Source organism: Lissotriton helveticus, chromosome 12 (assembly GCF_964261635.1).
Source record: "Lissotriton helveticus chromosome 12, aLisHel1.1, whole genome shotgun sequence".
NCBI classification, from domain to species: Eukaryota; Metazoa; Chordata; class Amphibia; order Caudata; family Salamandridae; genus Lissotriton; species Lissotriton helveticus.
This window is the reverse complement of record NC_136073.1, coordinates 901,997,382-902,017,269: the sequence shown is the minus strand read 5'-3', so window position 1 is coordinate 902,017,269 and position 19,888 is coordinate 901,997,382. Positions and strand designations below refer to the sequence as shown.

Sequence of the window (19,888 nt, the reverse complement as noted above, 5' to 3'; positions counted from 1 at the left end):
TTTCAAATCAAGGTCACGGCGATCTTCGGAGTATAATTAGTTTGAAATCCTTGGTGGCATTCTTCGAGTAAACCAAATTCCCTCCTTAGGACTATAGGGAGCATCTGCGTGAGGACTCTTGGTTTAGCCGACCCAGCAGAGCTAAAGCTGACGGATGCAGCCCGCAAAGCCCATAGCACTGCTTCTAAATCTGTCTTTGCAGCAGCGACTTGCACATTCTCATAGAGTTAATCCCCTGAAGGTCAAAGGGTAACTGCTCCAAATAATTAAAATATCTTCCCTTAGATCAAACAATGAAACTATTCATAATTGGTCAATATACAAGAACTCTTTCGATTTTGTAATACCTGTTTATTTTTAAATTGTTGCCCTATATCTCTTGACTGATGAACTGTATCTTTTTTATGCGATGCCCATTTTTATACAGGCTTTATTTATTCTGAAGATTGCTGTCGACTTGTATTTTTACTTTTATAATGTTTTATATCTTGAATGTACTGATTTGTATTGTTTAACTATGCTTTTATGCATACCTCTGGTATGCGAATGAATGAAAAAAGAATGATGATTATTAAACTCTTTAAAAAAATTGTTATAAAATGTTATAGTAATAAAAACCTCTTTATTCTAGAGATGAAATAAATTAACAAACTATACCTAAACCACCCTCTTATAATCCAGAATACTTTCCTCACCAATCATCTATTATTAAACTCCAGTGCACCACGGTGAGAGCTTACTTTACAGAATAATGCATATAGAGTAACATTAATCTTAACTTTTTAACATGGCGTTTCGGGGACCTTCACCTTCATCAGCGCAAACGCATAATCAAGCAAACATATATTTATATTGGCTTCAAGAAGCATCCTACAAGGGAGCTCATTTTGAAAATTACAAAATGTCTCTTTCGCTACGTGCGTTCGTGTTGCAAGTTCCCTTTTTATATGTTTCTTGCATATTGTGCACCCATGTGTGTTCCCTTCGCTATGGGCTGTAAGGCAAAGTTTGCACCAAAAGGACAACAATATTCCCAATAAATGACTATTTCCATGAATTCTCCATTTGTAAAGTGTGGTTCATGCCTTCTTAAGACCACTTGACCACTCCTATGGCAGCGCTAACCTTTGACGCACCCCTTAGACCGCGGCACTGTTGTGTTACTGTTCCTCAGGCAGCCGTGATGCTGCTGCTGCTTTAGATTGATTGATCTGGGCAAAGGCTGAGGTTTGGTTTGATGCCTCATTGGCAAGTGCTGAACATTCATTCAGAAACCTATCATTGAGTCTTTTGTGATTTTGAGTATATATTCTGCTGCTTCATTCCGTAACATTTTCTCTTTCCTGTCTAGGTTGTGAGCCCAGGAGTCGGTGAACACCCCCTTCAGTATAATTACACCTTCTGGTACTCCCGGCGCACCCCCAGCCGACCAGCCAGCACCACCAACTATGAGCAGAACATCAAGCAGTTTGGGACAGTGGCTTCGGTAAGAATCCTGCCTGTAAATTTAGGTCTGAAATCAGTCGAACATTTGTGTGCTGCATCATACGTTGCAGTCAGGCTTGGGAGTTAACTTAAAGAGGCTTAATAAACCTAGGATGCACCCTACAAGCAAATGGGGCAAAGTAAGGGCGATGGATATATGTAAGGCTAGCCCTCGGAGTTCTGTCCTCACCTGCAAGTGCCACCATTGGATGGATATACATGAAAAATGAGAAGCAGGAATGGGGCAGGCAGTGCTATGAAGGTTGTTTGCTGTTACTCCCAATATGGAGGAGCGTCTAAAGGCAGTAAGAACACTGCCGCTGATATGACATTCAGCTAGCAAATGTCAATTGTTCATGCATCAAGAGTTAAGTGACCTGTAACCACAGTGTTCAGCTGACAGGTTCTCATGTGCCCCAGTGGTAGAATTATGCTTAATACGTTAATTTATATTATTAAACACTTCAACCACACATGGCACAGTGGAATCTGAAACTACAGTATGAAGATGGAATTGTGGTGGTGGGCGTTGTGGATTTCAGAATCCATCTCCCAGTAAAGTGATTTAAGGCTCCTCTGTCAATGCTTCCAAATTTCAATTTTGCTAAAATAAGACTTGTTACGAGCAAAACCACTGCACGGCACAATTATGCACAGAATGCGACCCTGTGACAAAACATGCGACAACAAGTTACAGATTCTTATTAAAAATGGTTCTGAAAAACAAACTACCCAGATCCAGTACAATTAGTTTGCAATTAGTAATTTCAAACACTTAAAAAGAATTACTGAAATGTAATTGCATTTTATTAATGAGATAATAAAAATAGATGCTCAATCAATTTCTCAAACCATTGCACTTTTAATAGTTGCACGTACTGACCCTTGGGATGGCCGGCTCCATCAGACTGTTTGGACTGGCTGGCTGAGGGCTCTGGAAAGGGTAGCAGCCTAGGTTCCTCAGGGAGGAGTGTTTGCACACTTGACAACCTGCAGGATGTTTAGTCTGTGGACAGGATTGTTGGCAAAGGGAGGAGAAAGCGGTGGATTATATGGGAGGAAATCCCAGTGCAACCTGAATTATGAGGATCAGTAAGTGTCTGTCTAGTGAAGATGCTGTGGAGCTACAGCATCTGCAGAAAGTGTGAGGAGTTTGGCACTGCGGGATGGAGAGGTGTGTATTTGAGAGATATCGCAGACAGGCGTGGCTGTGCAAGGAACATGGAGTAGAGAGATGGCCAGGGAAGATCAGACCTATGGGTTGAGCAGAGTTTGGGGGACTGTGGTAAAAGGAACATTTCATGAGGGATGCAAGAGGGGCTGAAATAGCAGGCCCATGCAGTATGTAGGTCTCACGTACATAAACCGTAGCTCTGAAACAAGCCATGCATCTGATCGTAACATAGCAGCCATATATGAAGCGCACCGTTTGAAGCAGTTTCAACTGGGGCATCCTGTAGAGGTCAGGTCTGCCTTCTAACGACTGCGAGATAAATGTCTGAGTGGCAAGAGCTGGACCCTTCACAGTAATGAGTCTTCAGCTTGTCAAAGCAGTACAGTGTCCACTGCGGACCAGACTGTCTCCTGGCCATGTGGGGGGAGGCGCACTGTACGTTTGTAGGTAAATGCTTCAGGTTTTCATGTAAGCAGAACTGGACTGTTCTGAAACTCATTGATTGTTGCAAAAGTGCATTGGTCTATAAGTACAGAGTGTATACAAGGAAAGTATGTCATGTGCATTTATATACATTACGAAATACTTTCCTGTTGACCAAACCGCCCTCTCGGGACCGTTTCAGAGTGATTTGAGTAAATGTTGTTGTTTTTCGATATTTCTCAGACATTCTAATTTCTATTAAATGTTTTTTTTGGAATGCAAATACTGGAAACTTATTTCCCAGTCTGCTCTTTTTTTCTCTCCAACTAATTAGTCGAAGCATAACAATGCCTTTAAATACTGAAAACATCAAACCTCGCTGTTCCGCATCATTGTTGCTGTTTGTTTAGCATTCTCTCCATGAGGGGTAAAGAAAAGGGGATCATTGTTCAGGTTCCAGGGTATTTCAGCCTGGACCAGGAGATTGTGGCACTAAGATGTTTCTGTATCATTCCATTCTTCCTGCTCACCAATCTCTCTTCCCCCCCACCCCCCTCCACTCAAAAAAACAAAAATATATAGTCTAGTACCTCTGTCCTTAGAAGTGGCTTATGCGGTATGTCTGCCGGAGCTCTGGCATGCTATCTGATGTCAGTGCTTCAAAGGAAAGTGTTATTACAGACTTGCTCCAACCCCGCCCCCCACTTTGCGATCTCCTTTTTATTTCTTTGTACTTTTTACTGGTTCACCCCCTTCCAAAACTCTTCTTCGTTTCTCCACCATTACCTGCGTTTTGAAACCGGACCCCACCCCTGCCCTCCCAGACTACCCATTTACTTTGTCTCCACTGTTGTTTTCTAAAAAATGTAGACACTATTCCCTGCTATTTCCTTCTCCTTACTACTTTCAAACCTTTTCATATTGGCAACAGCTCCCTGCTGCTCTTTTATGTTTATTAATACCTTTTTCTTTGTGTTAGTATACTTTGTTTTAGAGGTATACCACATTTTCCCTACCTTTCACCACCCGTTCTGGGATTTAAACCATTGTTTTAAGACTTCTCTACTGGGATTTGAACCTTTGGCCTTTCATCAGCGTCCTGGTTCTATGTACAGCTCTCTCCTCTCAACTTGACTATTAGTCAAGTTGACCTTTTTTTCTAAGAGTCCCATCTGTGTGTAGGATTTTGGGATATGTGGGTCAGCTGCTGGGAACACTGCTTTAGGGGATGGAGAAATTAGGTCTAAACTGTGTTTTACCATCTTGCGACGCTGTATTGTGACATGGGAGTAATGTTGTTATTCCATAGTCTGTAGCAGTGGGCACTTGAACCAGGAAATCCTTCCCACCTATGTGGTGAGTGCCTGTGCCTGATTATGCTGTACTTGAGGTTAATCTGTACCCTCCTCCTCTTCTTTTCAGGTGGAGCAGTTCTGGAAGGTGTACAGCCACTTGGTGAGGCCAGGAGATCTCACTGGCTACAGCGACTTCCACCTGTTCAAAGAAGGCATCAAACCGATGTGGGAGGTAAGGGCGGATGGCTTACAGCAGTGTGGATCCTTTGAGTAGGGAGAGATGGGGGGTATCTATGCTAATATCTGCCACTTAGTCTTTTCATAGGAGAGTAGGTTGGCCAGTGTTTGCTTGACATTCATGACCTCCATACTCTGTTGCTGAGGGATTAATCCCCCTGTGTTTCCCTAGGATGAAGCGAACAAGAACGGGGGAAAGTGGATCATTCGCTTGCGGAAAGGATTGGCCTCTCGTTTCTGGGAGAACATCATCCTGGCCATGCTGGGGGAGCAGTTCATGGTGGGCGAGGAGATCTGCGGCGTGGTCGTCTCCATCCGATTTCAGGTGCATACCAGCAGAGGAGCTGGTAGCCATGGCAGGCTGTGTCACTGGGGCTCGGGTCTGGGCTACTGATCTTTGTAGAAGTTGCACTCTGGATCGAAGCCATTCCAAAGCATATCTGTGCAGAAAAAAACTCTAATGTTGCTTATAGAAAAACAACTAAAGAAGAGCATTTGTCTGCATATATATATTTTTGTTATGAATATTAGAAGTTTTAAAACCAAGATGCTGGATTGGATTTCAAGAACCAACTCTTACTTCAACCTATAAATCTAACAGTTTCCTTATTCTAATCTTAACCAGTCCCGCCATTTAAATTTTTCTTATTTTAGCTAATATTTTAATACATCTTTTAAATGCTCACATGTCCTTTGCACTGTATCAGTGTGCACATTCTTCCTGAGCTCTGTAATGGCTAGGAGTTTTCGTGGCACTGCTATTTTTGTAAACGTGCTCTTTGTTACTTTTGTTTGAGAAAGTTCACAGACAACGTTGGGAGAACAAATATAGCGCTCAGATACTCCTTATATTGCTATGTGCCCAAACCCGCCACATCTAAGGCGGTCTCCTTCACCTTTACAGCTCCAGATGAACCTGGAGACATTCCTGTTCTGGCAGTTGTAGTCTGCCGCTACATCCAGGGCCTGTCTTTGACCTACAATTTCATCCTCATTGCGAAAGCCAACCATTAAGGACTGGACATTTTATCTGATGCTTTCACAAATTTGTAACCTAAGTTCCATAATGCGGTTTATTTTGCACACCAGTCTTACTCACTCTGGACCCAGCCAATTCGGGTTGGACTGTTCCGATTGGACGAGTGTCAAGACTGATTTGCATATATGGCTGGGCCCAAACTGAAGTGGTTTATTGTGCAAAATAACTATGGACTGGGATGTGGCCCCGATAAATTACCATTGGCTGAGATTAATTCAGACATTCCATCCACCGCTTTTTGTATGCTTCAGTGTGTCACCTTAAGTGGGATTGCTCTGCCCAGACGTGGGTCCCGTGCACACTGTGCCACTGGTATCAAGGTATACCGAGCTGACCATCCCCGGCCATGTCAGAATTTTGTTTTAAATGTTTTATATGGTCTGATGAGCCTTTGAAGCGTCTGCTGGGTGTATTGTTCCATTCTTATGAATCCTTCCTGTGTTCAGGCTATCCTTTAACACTCCCATGCCTCAACCCACTTTCAACCTTCTCCCAACCTTCTCCCACTCCTCCCTCCAGTTCATTTTATTTTCTTTCAAAGTATATCCTGGTTATTCACGTTTTCTATGCCCCATCGTTTCATAGTCCGAAGTAACAAGCTTAAATGTCCTTTTTTTTTTTTTCCTGTGAGAAATGTGTTTTTCTCCTGCACGTACAGTACTGTTTCTTGGGTAGGTGGGTGGCATCTTGTGCTTGGATGTTTACTATGATTTTACAGGGACTTGAATCCTTTTATAAAGATAAACCCCAACCCCTCTAATGTAATTCATATATATATATTCTCCATAGGAAGACATCCTCTCCATCTGGAACAAGACTGCAAATGACCAGCACACCACAGCGCGCATCAGAGACACATTGCGGCGTGTGCTGAACCTTCCGCCAAACACCATCATGGAGTACAAGACTCACAACGACAGCCTCAAGTAAGTTCAAGCTGCAGTTGGTACCTCGCGGTGCTCTCTTCAAGGCTGGCAGTTCCACCCTGCAGTGATGTGCCAAAGCAGTCTTGCGGCACCACAAGTAAGTCTTTTCCATGGTCACAACCAACCGGTGCCTTCCCGCAGTCTGGCCCCTCCATGCTTAAGCAGTGAGTTCCCTAGGGCCAAGTAAGTTTATTCCCTGGTCACTACCAACCACTGTCTTCCCGCAGTCTGGCACCTCCGTGCTTAAGCGGTGAGTTCGCTGCAGCCATGCTACACAGGTGTTGGCACTGCAGAACCACTCCACAATTATTCTGGTGGCCTGAGAAGAGAATTAAACTTCTGCATCTCCCCAATCTCCGGTTCCTTATCTGGGATCTTCTTGATTCTAATCTCACTGATCATATCTTAGCGGTCTACCAGGAAGGCGACATCTGTCACACATCTGTGTCACTGCCTCGTCCCCACGTGTTACAATCACCTTTGATTAACTACAAACCGGGCAGTAGGCGGGCTGGATTACGTTTTTCAAGTCCTCTGACCACACTTGTGAAACTTTATAATTCCTTGACCTTCCAAGTTTAAAAACTTACCGAAGCTAAACTACAGACTCTCGGATAGATTACCGAGGTCAGCTGATAAACGTAACCAATCTGTTTATATTGGAGTATTTTAAAACTTACCAATAAATATCAATGTTACAGCTGATAAACCTAAACAGAGCCCCCCCCCCCAAGCACCTTGAGACCCTCACGGGTGAGTAGCACGTTTCACAATTCTGATTGATGTGTAACCAGTCTCCTGTTTATATTGGAGTATTTGAAAACGTACCCAAGCTAAAGTACACACTCTCGGGTAGACTATCGATGTCATAGCTGATAAACCTAACCAGCCTCCTGTTTTTATCGAAGTATTTTAAAACTTACCCAAGCTAAACTATAGGCTCTCGGATAGACTATCGATGTCATAGCTGATAAACCTAACCAGCCTCCTGTTTATATCGAAGTATTTTAAAACTTACCCAAGCTAAACTACACACTCTCGGGTAGACTATAGATGTCACAGCTGATAAACCTAACCAGCCTCCTGATTATATCGAAGTATTTTAAAACGTACCCAAGCTAAACTATAGGCTCTCGGATAGACTATCGATGTCACAGCTGATAAACCTAACCAGCCTCCTGTTTATATCGAAGTATTTTAAAACTTACCCAAGCTAAACTATAGGCTCTCGGATAGACTATCGATGTCACAGCTGATAAACCTAACCAGCCTCCTGTTTATATCGAAGTATTTTAAAACTTACCCAAGCTAAACTATAGGCTCTCGGATAGACTATCGATGTCACAGCTGATAAACCTAACCAGCCTCCTGTTTATATCGAAGTATTTTAAAACTTACCCAAGCTAAACTATAGGCTCTCGGATAGACTATCGATGTCACAGCTGATAAACCTAACCAGTCTCCTGTTTATATCGAAGTATTTTAAAACTTACCCAAGCTAAACTATAGGCTCTCGGGTAGACTATCGATGTCACCGCTGATAAACGTAACCAATCTGTTTATATTGGAGTATTTTAAAACTTAACAAAAAATACCAATGTTACAGCTGATAAACCTAACCAGAGCCCCTCCAGCACCTTGAGACCCTCACGGGTGAGTAGCGTGTTTCACAATTCTCTGATTGATTGATGTGTAACCAGCCTCCTGTTTATATCGAAGTATTTTGCAACTTACCCGAGCTAAACTATAGGCTCTCGGATAGACTATCGATGTCACAGCTGATAAACCTAACCAGCCTCCTGTTTATATCGAAGTATTTTAAAACTTACCCAAGCTAAACTACAGGCTCTCGGATAGACTATCGATGTCACAGCTGATAAACCTAACCAGTGTCCCGTTTTATATTGCAATCCTCAAAATAAGGGCATGAGGGTACAGGGTGCCAAATGTGCGGTAAGGTCATACAAACTGCAAATTGCGCGCTCTACAGATCTAAAACATCTAATGTAGTGGGCCATGGGATATTTACTGTAAAATGAAAACCTGGCCCGTAGGGCATTAACCCACAGTCTGTCTGCCAACAGGGATTACCAGGTTTCACTAACTAACCATGGCTCGTCTTAGTTAGCTGGACAGAAAGCTGGGGCAAAGTTTAGAGAATCTGCAGAACAGCCAAATAGTGTAACAATGGAACATGAAATAAAGTATATACAACGGCCACACCAAGTGTACGTCTGAGCAAAGCGGAACTGATATTATGTGAAAGCTTTCAAGAAGAGAGAAAGATAACAATGAAGAACATCAGCAGTCAAAATGAGTGTTAAAAACATTGCATCTCACGCCTTGAAATAATTCACTTCATTATGCTGATCGGCATCTACCTGCAGATCAGGTGATCAGTCCAAAAATACTCTAAAGGAGGTCTGCATTTTTTGCAAGAAACCCCCAGTCACCTTGCATCCGGATTACTTTTCAGGTTCCACCTTATAGAGATAGAAAATATAAAAGCCTTTTATTCCCCTTTCAAATTTTCAGAACAGGTCTCCAGTGACCCTGTCCTCTTAAGGAAATGCTGCGGCACACAGGGAGTGAGCGGGTAGTTCACATCTAGTTTACCTTCTACAAGTCGTTATAGTACACCTGAGATCGGCAGGTAACTAGACTTCTGCACCGTTCAGTAATTTCCTCTGGACACACATCCTCCAAGCGGCAGCAACTTGTCTGGCTCCATGTGGGTTTCTAGACATCGGAGTGTCTAGAATTACAGTAAAGAAACATCTAGGAGCCTGATGTCATGATCTAACATAACTGTAACTGGACTGGCCATATACAGACATGGTATGCAATATACAGCAATCCAGAATGCAATATACAGAAATATAGTATGCAATATACAGAAATATAGTATATAATATGCTAGTTTTGACTATAAAACACCTGTCTGTGCCCCTGCACGTGCTAAGGCAGCCCTCAGTCGCAGAGCTGCCCTGCAGATGCATCTAGATTTTATTCTATCCATGCTCAGCCTACAACAGAATCCCAAATCCAGCAATCCACACCGTTCTTAGTCCTATTATTGTTTCGAACAGATTACATTTCTCACTCTACATTAAAATGCTTGCCTTAGCCGTAAAGACATGTTAGTGGTTCTGAGGACACCGATCATGTTTGTATTGCGCAGTCTAGCTGTGGAGAATCTACTTTTCTGACCTGGGAATGTTTTGTGGCCTGTTGGCGGTGTCCTATTAATTCAACTGCTTAAAGGCTGCTCGTGGTGGCCGAGATTGGGAACCCAATGTACTGTTTGTGGCGTCATAGACTGGACATGTTCCACTAACTGCTGGCTGATTCCTATTGTACTGTCTTTTGGTGTACACAACTGGGAGTACAATGTTCTAGTGACTGCCGGGCGTGTCCTGTTGTGCCAGCTCACTGCTGATAATATTCTGTGGAGGCTACTGACTGCTGGTGGTGTCTTATTTCTAGTGAGTGCTGGAAGTGGTTGATTGTACCCACAAACTACTGGTAGTGTACAGGCTGATTGTGGTGTTCATGATTGTGCACCTGTAGTGTTCTAGTGACTGCTAGTGCTGTCCTGGTGTACCAGCTGCTTCTAGTGTTTGACTGGGAGTGCAGTCTGCTGCTTTGTAGACTGGAATGTTCTACTAACTGCTGACTACCCTATTGGACTGTCTGCTGGTGGTGCCCTATGGTACTCTCTGCTGATGGTACTGTATTGTACCTTCTGCTGGCGGTGGCCTATTGTACCTTCTGCTGGCGGTGGCCTATTGTACCTTCTGCTGGCGGTGCCCTATTGTACCCTCTGCTGGCGGTGCCCTATTGTACCCTCTGCTGGCGGTGCCCTATTGTACCCTCTGCTGGCGGTGCCCTATTGTACCCTCTGCTGGCGGTGCCCTATTGTACCCTCTGCTGGCGGTGCCCTATTGTACCCTCTGCTGGCGGTGACCTATTGTACCTTCTGCTGGCGGTACCCTATTGTACCTTCTGCTGGCGGTGCCCTATTGTACCTTCTGCTGGCGGTGCCCTATTGTACCTTCTGCTGGCGGTGCCCTATTGTACCCTCTGCTGGCGGTGCCCTATTGTACCTTCTGCTGGCGGTGCCCTATTGTGCTCTCTGCTGGCGATGCCCTATTGTACCTTCTGCTGGCGATGCCCTATTGTACCTTCTGCTGGCGGTGCCCTATTGTACTCACTGCTGGCGGTGCCCTATTGTACTCACTGCTGGCGTTGCCCTATTGTACTCACTGCTGGCGGTGCCCTATTGTACCTTCTGCTGGTGGTGCCCTATTGTACTCTCTGCTGGCGGTGCCCTATTGTACCTTCTGCTGGCGGTGCCCTATTGTACTCTCTGCTGGCGGTACCCTATTGTACTCTCTGCTGGCGGTGCCCTATTGTACCTTCAGCTGGCGATGCCCTATTGTTCCTTCTGCTGGCGGTGCCCTATTGTACCTTCTGCTGGCGGTGCCCTATTGTACCTTCTGCTGGCGGTGCCCTATTGTACCTTCTGCTGGCGGTGCCCTATTGTACCTTCTGCTGGCGGTGCCCTATTGTTCCTTCTGCTTGCGGTGCCCTATTGTTCCTTCTGCTTGCGGTGCCCTATTGTACTCTCTGCTGGCGGTGCCCTATTGTACCTTCTGCTGGCGGTGCCCTATTGTACCTTCTGCTGGCGGTGCCCTATTGTACCTTCTGCTGGCGGTGCCCTATTGTACCTTCTGCTGGCGGTGCCCTATTGTACCTTCTGCTGGCGGTGCCCTATTGTACCTTCTGATGGCGGTGCCCTATTGTTCCTTCTGCTTGCGGTGCCCTATTGTACCTTCTGCTGGTGGTGCCCTATTGTACTCACTGCTGGCGGTGCCCTATTGTACCTTCTGCTGGCGGTGCCCTATTGTACCTTCTGCTGGCGGTACCCTATTGTACTCACTGCTGGCGGTGCCCTATTGTACCTTCTGCTGGCGGTGCCCTATTGTACCTTCTGCTGGCGGTGCCCTATTGTACCTTCTGCTGGCGGTGCCCTATTGTACCTTCTGCTGGCGGTGCCCTATTGTACTCACTGCTGGCGGTGCCCTATTGTACTCACTGCTGGCGGTGCCCTATTGTACTCACTGCTGGCGGTGCCCTATTGTACTCACTGCTGGCGGTGCCCTATTGTACTCACTGCTGGCGGTGCCCTATTGTATTCACTGCTGGCGGTGCCCTATTGTACCTTCTGCTGGCGGTGCCCTATTGTACTCACTGCTGGCGGTGCCCTATTGTACTCACTGCTGGCGGTGCCCTATTGTACTCTCTGCTGGCGGTGCCCTATTGTACTCTCTGCTGGCGATGCCCTATTGTACCTTCTGCTGGCGGTGCCCTATTGTACTCTCTGCTGGCGGTACCCTATTGTACTCTCTGCTGGCGGTGCCCTATTGTACCTTCAGCTGGCGATGCCCTATTGTTCCTTCTGCTTGCGGTGCCCTATTGTACCTTCTGCTGGCGGTGCCCTATTGTACCTTCTGCTGGCGGTGCCCTATTGTTCCTTCTGCTTGCGGTGCCCTATTGTACCTTCTGCTGGTGGTGCCCTATTGTACCTTCTGCTGGCGGTGCCCTATTGTACCTTCTGCTGGCGGTGCCCTATTGTACTCACTGCAGGCGGTGCCCTATTGTACTCACTGCTGGCGGTGCCCTATTGTACCTTCTGCTGGTGGTGCCCTATTGTACTCTCTGCTGGCGGTGCCCTATTGTACCTTCTGCTGGTGGTGCCCTATTGTACCTTCTGCTGGCGGTGCCCTATTGTACCTTCTGCTGGCGGTGCCCTATTGTTCCTTCTGCTTGCGGTGCCCTATTGTACCCTCTGCTGGCGGTGCCCTATTGTACTCTCTGCTGGCGGTGCCCTATTGTACTCTCTGCTGGCGGTGCCCTATTGTACCTTCTGCTGGTGGTGCCCTATTGTACCTTCTGCTTGCGGTGCCCTATTGTTCCTTCTGCTTGCGGTGCCCTATTGTACTCACTGCTGGCGGTGCCCTATTGTACCTTCTGCTGGTGGTGCCCTATTGTACTCTCTGCTGGCGGTGCTCTATTGTACCTTCTGCTGGCGGTGCCCTATTGTACTTTCTGCTGGCTGTGCTCTATTGTACCTTCTGCTAGCGGTGCCCTATTGTACCTTCTGCAGGTGGTGCCCTATTGTACCCTCTGCTGGCGGTGCCCTATTGTACCTTCTGCTGGCGGTGCCCTATTGTACCTTCTGCTGGCGGTGCCCTATTGTACCTTCTGCTGGCGGTGCCCTATTGTACCTTCTGCTGGCGGTGCCCTATTGTACCTTCTGCTGGCGGTGCCCTATTGTTCCTTCTGCTTGCGGTGCCCTATTGTACCCTCTGCTGGCGGTGCCCTATTGTACTCTCTGCTGGCGGTGCCCTATTGTACCTTCTGCTGGCGGTGCCCTATTGTACCTTCTGCTGGCGGTGCCCTATTGTACCTTCTGCTGGCGGTGCCCTATTGTACCTTCTGCTGGTGGTGCCCTATTGTACTCTCTGCTGGTGGTGCCCTATTGTACCTTCTGCTGGCGGTGCCCTATTGTTCCTTCTGCTTGCGGTGCCCTATTGTACTCACTGCTGGCGGTGCCCTATTGTACCTTCTGCTGGTGGTGCCCTATTGTACTCTCTGCTGGCGGTGCTCTATTGTACCTTCTGCTGGCGGTGCCCTATTGTACTTTCTGCTGGCGGTGCTTTATTGTACCTTCTGCTAGCGGTGCCCTATTGTACCTTCTGCAGGTGGTGCCCTATTGTACCCTCTGCTGGCGGTGCCCTATTGTACCTTCTGCTGGCGGTGCCCTATTGTACCTTCTGCTGGCGGTGCCCTATTGTACCTTCTGCTGGCGGTGCCCTATTGTACCTTCTGCTGGCGGTGCCCTATTGTACCTTCTGCTGGCGGTGCCCTATTGTTCCTTCTGCTTGCGGTGCCCTATTGTACCCTCTGCTGGCGGTGCCCTATTGTACCTTCTGCTGGCGGTGCCCTATTGTACCTTCTGCTGGCGGTGCCCTATTGTACCTTCTGCTGGCGGTGCCCTATTGTACCTTCTGCTGGCGGTGCCCTATTGTACCTTCTGCTGGTGGTGCCCTATTGTACTCTCTGCTGGTGGTGCCCTATTGTACCTTCTGCTGGCGGTGCCCTATTGTACCTTCTGCTGGCGGTGCCCTATTGTACTCTCTGCTGGCGGTGCTCTATTGTACCTTCTGCTGGCGGTGCCCTATTGTACCTTCTGCTGGCGGTGCCCTATTGTACCTTCTGCTGGCGGTGCCCTATTGTACCTTCTGCTGGCGGTGCCCTATTGTACCTTCTGCTGGCGGTGCCCTATTGTACCTTCTGCTGGCGGTGCCCTATTGTACTCTCTGCTGGCGGTGCCCTATTGTACCTTCTGCTGGCGGTGCCCTATTGTACTCTCTGCTGGCGGTGCCCTATTGTACTCACTGCTGGCGGTGCCCTATTGTACCTTCTGCTGGTGGTGCCCTATTGTACCTTCTGCTGGCGGTGCCCTATTGTTCCTTCTGCTTGCGGTGCCCTATTGTACCCTCTGCTGGCGGTGCCCTATTGTACTCTCTGCTGGCGGTGCCCTATTGTACCTTCTGCTGGCGGTGCCCTATTGTACCTTCTGCTGGCGGTGCCCTATTGTACCTTCTGCTGGCGGTGCCCTATTGTACCTTCTGCTGGCGGTGCCCTATTGTACCTTCTGCTGGCGGTGCCCTATTGTACCTTCTGCTGGCGGTGCCCTATTGTACCTTCTGCTGGCGGTGCCCTATTGTACTCTCTGCTGGCGGTGCCCTATTGTACCTTCTGCTGGCGGTGCCCTATTGTACTCTCTGCTGGCGGTGCCCTATTGTACTCTCTGCTGGCGGTGCCCTATTGTACTCTCTGCTGGCGGTGCCCTATTGTACCTTCTGCTGGCGGTGCCCTATTGTACCTTCTGCTGGCGGTGCCCTATTGTACTCTCTGCTGGCGGTGCCCTATTGTACTCTCTGCTGGCGGTGCCCTATTGTACTCTCTGCTGGCGGTGCTCTATTGTACTCACTGCTGGCGGTGCCCTATTGTACCTTCTGCTGGTGGTGCCCTATTGTACTCTCTGCTGGCGGTGCCCTATTGTACTCACTGCTGGCGGTGCCCTATTGTACCTTCTGCTGGTGGTGCCCTATTGTACTCTCTGCTGGCGGTGCTCTATTGTACTCACTGCTGGCGGTGCCCTATTGTACTCACTGCTGGCGGTGCCCTATTGTACCTTCTGCTGGCGGTGCCCTATTGTACCTTCTGCTGGCGGTGCCCTATTGTACCTTCTGCTGGCGGTGCCCTATTGTACTCTCTGCTGGCGGTGCCCTATTGTACCTTCTGCTGGCGGTGCCCTATTGTACTCTCTGCTGGCGGTGCCCTATTGTACCTTCTGCTGGTGGTGCCCTATTGTACTCTCTGCTGGCGGTGCTCTATTGTACCTTCTGCTGGCGGTGCCCTATTGTACTCTCTGCTGGCGGTGCTCTATTGTACCTTCTGCTGGCGGTGCCCTATTGTACCTTCTGCTGGCGGTGCCCTATTGTACCTTCTGCTGGCGGTGCCCTATTGTACCTTCTGCTGGCGGTGCCCTATTGTACTCTCTGCTGGCGGTGCCCTATTGTACTCTCTGCTGGCGGTGCCCTATTGTACTCACTGCTGGCGGTGCCCTATTGTACCTTCTGCTGGCGGTGCCCTATTGTACCTTCTGCTGGCAGTGCCCTATTGTACCTTCTGCTGGCGGTGCCCTATTGTACCCTCTGCTGGCGGTGCCCTATTGTACCTTCTGCTGGCGGTGCCCTATTGTACCTTCTGCTGGCGGTGCCCTATTGTACCTTCTGCTGGCGGTGCCCTATTGTACTCTCTGCTGGCGGTGCCCTATTGTACTCTCTGCTGGCGGTGCCCTATTGTACTCACTGCTGGCGGTGCCCTATTGTACCTTCTGCTGGCGGTGCCCTATTGTACCTTCTGCTGGCAGTGTCAGGTATCAGAGCGCTTTACATAGCATCAGTTACGTTACATGAGGACACACTTTCATTTTAGGCACGGGGAGATTAATTGATTTGCCCAGAATCACAGGAGGTTTTTTGGCGTCGTTACCGAGACTCGAACCCAGATCCCCAGGTCCGAGGTCGAGCGCCTTAGCCGTTAGGCTCCCCTTGTACTATCTTGTACTTGTACTCCTATTGTACTGTCTGCCGGTTGATCCCTATTGTACTGTGTTGGTGGTGCCTTATTTTATCAGTATTGCACCCTTTCCTGGGAGTGCCCTATTATAGTGGCTGCTTGTGGTGGCTACATTTGGGAGTACACTATTCAGTTCATAGACTGGAAATGTTCCAACTTTTGTCAGTGCCCTGTTGTACCAACTGTTGGTGTCCACGGTTGGGTGTGCAGTTTGTTTGTTTCGTAGACTATGAATGTTTTGTAACTGCAGGCAGAGTCCTGTTGTACTGCCAGGTTTTGGTGTACACAACTAGGAGTACAATGTTATAGTGACTGATGGCGTTGTCTGTTGTGCCAGACAACTGCTGGTGGGGTCGTGTTCGTACTGACAGGTGGGGCTGTCTTGGCGTAGCCTGGGAATGTTCCAGTGACTGCTGGCAGTGGTAGGTTGTGCCCACTGACTGCTGGCGGCGTACCGGCTGCTTGTGGCTCTAGTGGCTGCTGGCGCTATCATCTCTATGGACTACTTCTAGTGTTTACGACTGGGAGTACAATCGTCTGTTTCGTAGAGTGAAATGTTCGACTAACTACTGACGGTGCCTGATTGTACTGGCTGCTGGCGGTGTCAGATTGTAGCGTTTGCTTGTGGTGTCCATAAATGGGAGTACAATCTTCTGTTTCGTAGACTTGGGTTCATGATAGCTGCTCCTACTGTACTGGCTGTATGGCTGCTGATACTACCCTGTTGTACTGGCTGCTTGTGGTGTTCGATTGTAGCAGCTGCTGGCAGTTTCCTTCTGTACCGCCTGCTGGTACCGCCTGCTGGTACCGGATGTGTGTGGTGTCCACAACTAGGAGTACAATGTTTTAGTAACAGGTGGCAGTGCCATCGACAAGGAAAACGTCCTACCGTCAGTGTGGGTGTGGACTGGCAGCATTGCCCTCACTGCTTTGCTTTTGTAGATTGCGAATGGTAAAGACATGTTTGTTCTGTAATGATCTGGTCTGTGGACTCTGGTTGACGTGTACACAGAGTTGATTCAGATCCTGTTCTGGAGGATGTGATGGTGCTCCACGTGTACTGCCTTCAGCTCAGACTGTTGTTGTAAAGTGAAGCCTGCTGCCTGGAGACTCACAACTGAGAGCAGTCTGCTGAGGTGCCTTCATCTCTGCTTCTCCCTGCAGGCAAACATTGCACATAGGAAGGAAGTTGTCACAACTTAAAGCATTCTTCGATTTTACTGACTTCATTTCAGTTGACCTTGGAGGGGCACCATCAATGTGAACTGTGCCTTTTCAGTTGAAGACCCCTGTAGTAGTATTAGCACACAGTGGGATTATCTTTGGTGCTTTTCTGTGAGCAATAAATGGGCAGTCGGAAGTGTCTTATATGCTAAACTTTGTTTATGGCCAGCTCGTGCAGTGTTCTCGTTCTCTTTTAATGTTGCCATAGTTTACGTAAGGAAGGATTCTCCTCTTTCAAGCTGCTGAGGCGCCGTAGTTACTGCAAGTTGAATGTGCATTGTTTACAGCTGGTGGCCGCCAGTGCCTTCTGAAACCATGCCTCACCTGTTACATCCTAGAAACACCTGCCCTCTGTTTCACCTGGGCTAGCACTGCAACTATGAATTTTGGTCAGAAAGCTGCACCCGGAAGCATTACCTAGGAGTGGGGAATGGTGAAAAAGGACCTTTTCAATGAAAAGCTTTTCATAGCATAGATCATCGATCATACATATTTTGGGACCCTTGCCACCCAAACACATTTTGTTCTCACTGCTTGTTAAAAATGTGCAGTTTCCTTGTAACTAAACTCGTAGCAACCACTAACAACACTATCCCTGTAAGGGATTTCTTCCTTCCCTGCCTAAGTGTAGAGGCTCCGTTGGCCCCACACTGCCCAGCCTTGCTCGCCTACCTCCCTTCCCTCACCTACACCTACATATATACTCACGCTGTGAATCATCCTCCGTAGATTAAACTCTTTGACATTAGTAAGCTTAGGGTCACTGACCGATCGGCTGCTGTTCCTAGTCCTAGGCAGTCCTCTTACATTCCTGCTTGTTTGGATTGTGGAGGACTTATTGTAATTGAATTTATATGGCTCTTTCTACCCCTGATGAAGCATCAAAGCACTTTTCCGCCAGTAGCACGCTACTCCAGAACCCAAACAGGATTTGTGATGAATTGGTATACGGAGATATTAAATTAATTTGAGATGTGGACATGTTAGTTTATTTGAATTGAAAAAGAATAGTGGAGGGATAGAAGAGGGAAGAGTTTGCATTTATCTAGCTCTTAGTACCCCTGACGAGGCATCAAAGCGCTTTTCGGCTGGTAGCACAGTACTCCGGAACCCAGACTGAGTCCTTGGGGAATTAGAATAGGAAAATATTACATTAATTTGAGCGGTGGACATGTGAGTCTGTTAGTTGGATTGAAAAGGATAGTGGAGGGATAGAAGAGAGAAGGGTCAAGAAACTGTTTATTTGCAGATCATAGCAGTAGGAGGAGGTTTGGGATGAGTTATGGGAGGGGGAAGAGTTTCTAGAAGTTAATTAGGGAGAGAGATGAGATATCTGATGATTCTAGGAGGGATATGTGAGGGAAGGGTTTAGTAAGGCTGGTTTGGGAGATCTGAATAGTAAAAGATTTGAGATAATTCAAGGAGCAGTAGCGGAGGGAAGAGTCTAGAAAGGGTTATTTTGGGGATACTAGTAGTAGAATGGGGTTTGGGATGAGTCTGAGTGGAGGTATAAGATATATTGAGAGAGGTACAGGGTGAGAAATAGTTTAGTACATTGGAGATGGTAGTAGAATGAGTTTCAATCAATCATGAAATTTGTAAAGCGCACTACTTACCCGTGAGGATCTCCAGGCGCTAGGGGTTGGGGGGCTGCTACTGCTCAAAGAGCCAGGTCTTGAGTAGTCTCTTGAAGGTAAGTAGGTCTTTGGTCTAGGTTGAGATGAGTCCGTGAGTGGAGGGAGGATATATTGACAGAGGTATAATGTGAGAGATGGGGTAGTGCATTAAAGATGCTGAATTAGAAGTAAAGTAATAAATATAAAGATACATAAGTACATGGAAGTTGTGTATGTATAAGGAAGGTTGTATATATATAGATTTAAGTTGTTTAATAAACAGACTTTCAAGTCTTGCTGTACTTTAAGCAAATTTGTTTTTATGATTTATATATTTTTGTAATTCAATAGTGAAGCAATTGTAGATCATTATGATAAAGATTCACTTATTTATGCAGTGACCTAAATACGTGTTAAACATAGAATAATATACCCATAAGTAATATGTACATTTGTTAAGCAGAAAAAACAAATATCTATATATTTATAAACCTAAATATTATATGCATTTATATAGAGGAATGCACATGAAGGGACACACATAGTCAGACTAAATGCTTACATACACAGGGAAATGCTGTATATTTAAGTATGGTGGTTATGTGGAGAAGAGCCAACTCTGGAGTAGTTACGCCTCTCATTCGACTGTCCCTTCTCACGCCAGCTTCACTGTGGGTGTCACACGAGGACCGAAGACTGTTAGACAGAGCCGCCGACCTCCCTATCCTTATGTAGGTCTCATTGCTACTTTTACGTACGAGCTGGAGTATCGGCCTTTGTCTGATTTTAATTCTCCATTGAGAGCTCTCCGCAGCCGAAGGGTAGGAGACACAGGATGATTTCGCAATGTCCCACAACAGCCTGTTCTGCCTCATTTCTTGTGCTGTACAGCAGTGTCATGGAGGACACAGAAGCATGCAGTGTATTTCAGAGACTCTGAATACCGCTCTGTCCCACTTGCCTGCATCTGCTGTCGCCTGAGCAGACGCAGCTGGAGATGGGTGTCAAGGAGTCTGCTCACACCGACCAAATTCGGATTGAAATGGTGCAGTGTTTTCTATCGGCTAAGAAAAGAGCTGCTAGTCCTTGTACGGTGAGTACCGGGGGCAGTATGTGGGTCTTCCGTCTCTATAAGAAAAGGCAAGATGCTTCTCTTTCAGAGCTGCAGAGAGTTTTGGTGATGAAGGTTTCACACACTAGACTGACCTTGGTATAGGATTAAGGTATGTGGCAAAGCCCGTTGTGTTTTTCCA

The 19,888-nt window shown here is 47.1% G+C and overlaps 1 protein-coding gene across 2 annotated transcripts in view; it reads left to right on the top strand.

Moving 5' to 3' along the window:
- The window catches only part of LOC144797579 (eukaryotic translation initiation factor 4E type 2-like), a 55,731-nt gene that overhangs the window by 22,218 nt on the left and 13,625 nt on the right, over positions 1 to 19,888 (top strand). For both annotated transcript variants that reach the window (XM_078668243.1, XM_078668244.1), the window contains exons 3-6: positions 1,352 to 1,486; positions 4,505 to 4,609; positions 4,787 to 4,939; positions 6,443 to 6,579. In XM_078668243.1, coding sequence (XP_078524369.1) covers positions 1,352 to 1,486; positions 4,505 to 4,609; positions 4,787 to 4,939; positions 6,443 to 6,579 — 530 coding nt within the window. The remainder of the gene's footprint in view (positions 1 to 1,351; positions 1,487 to 4,504; positions 4,610 to 4,786; positions 4,940 to 6,442; positions 6,580 to 19,888) is intronic.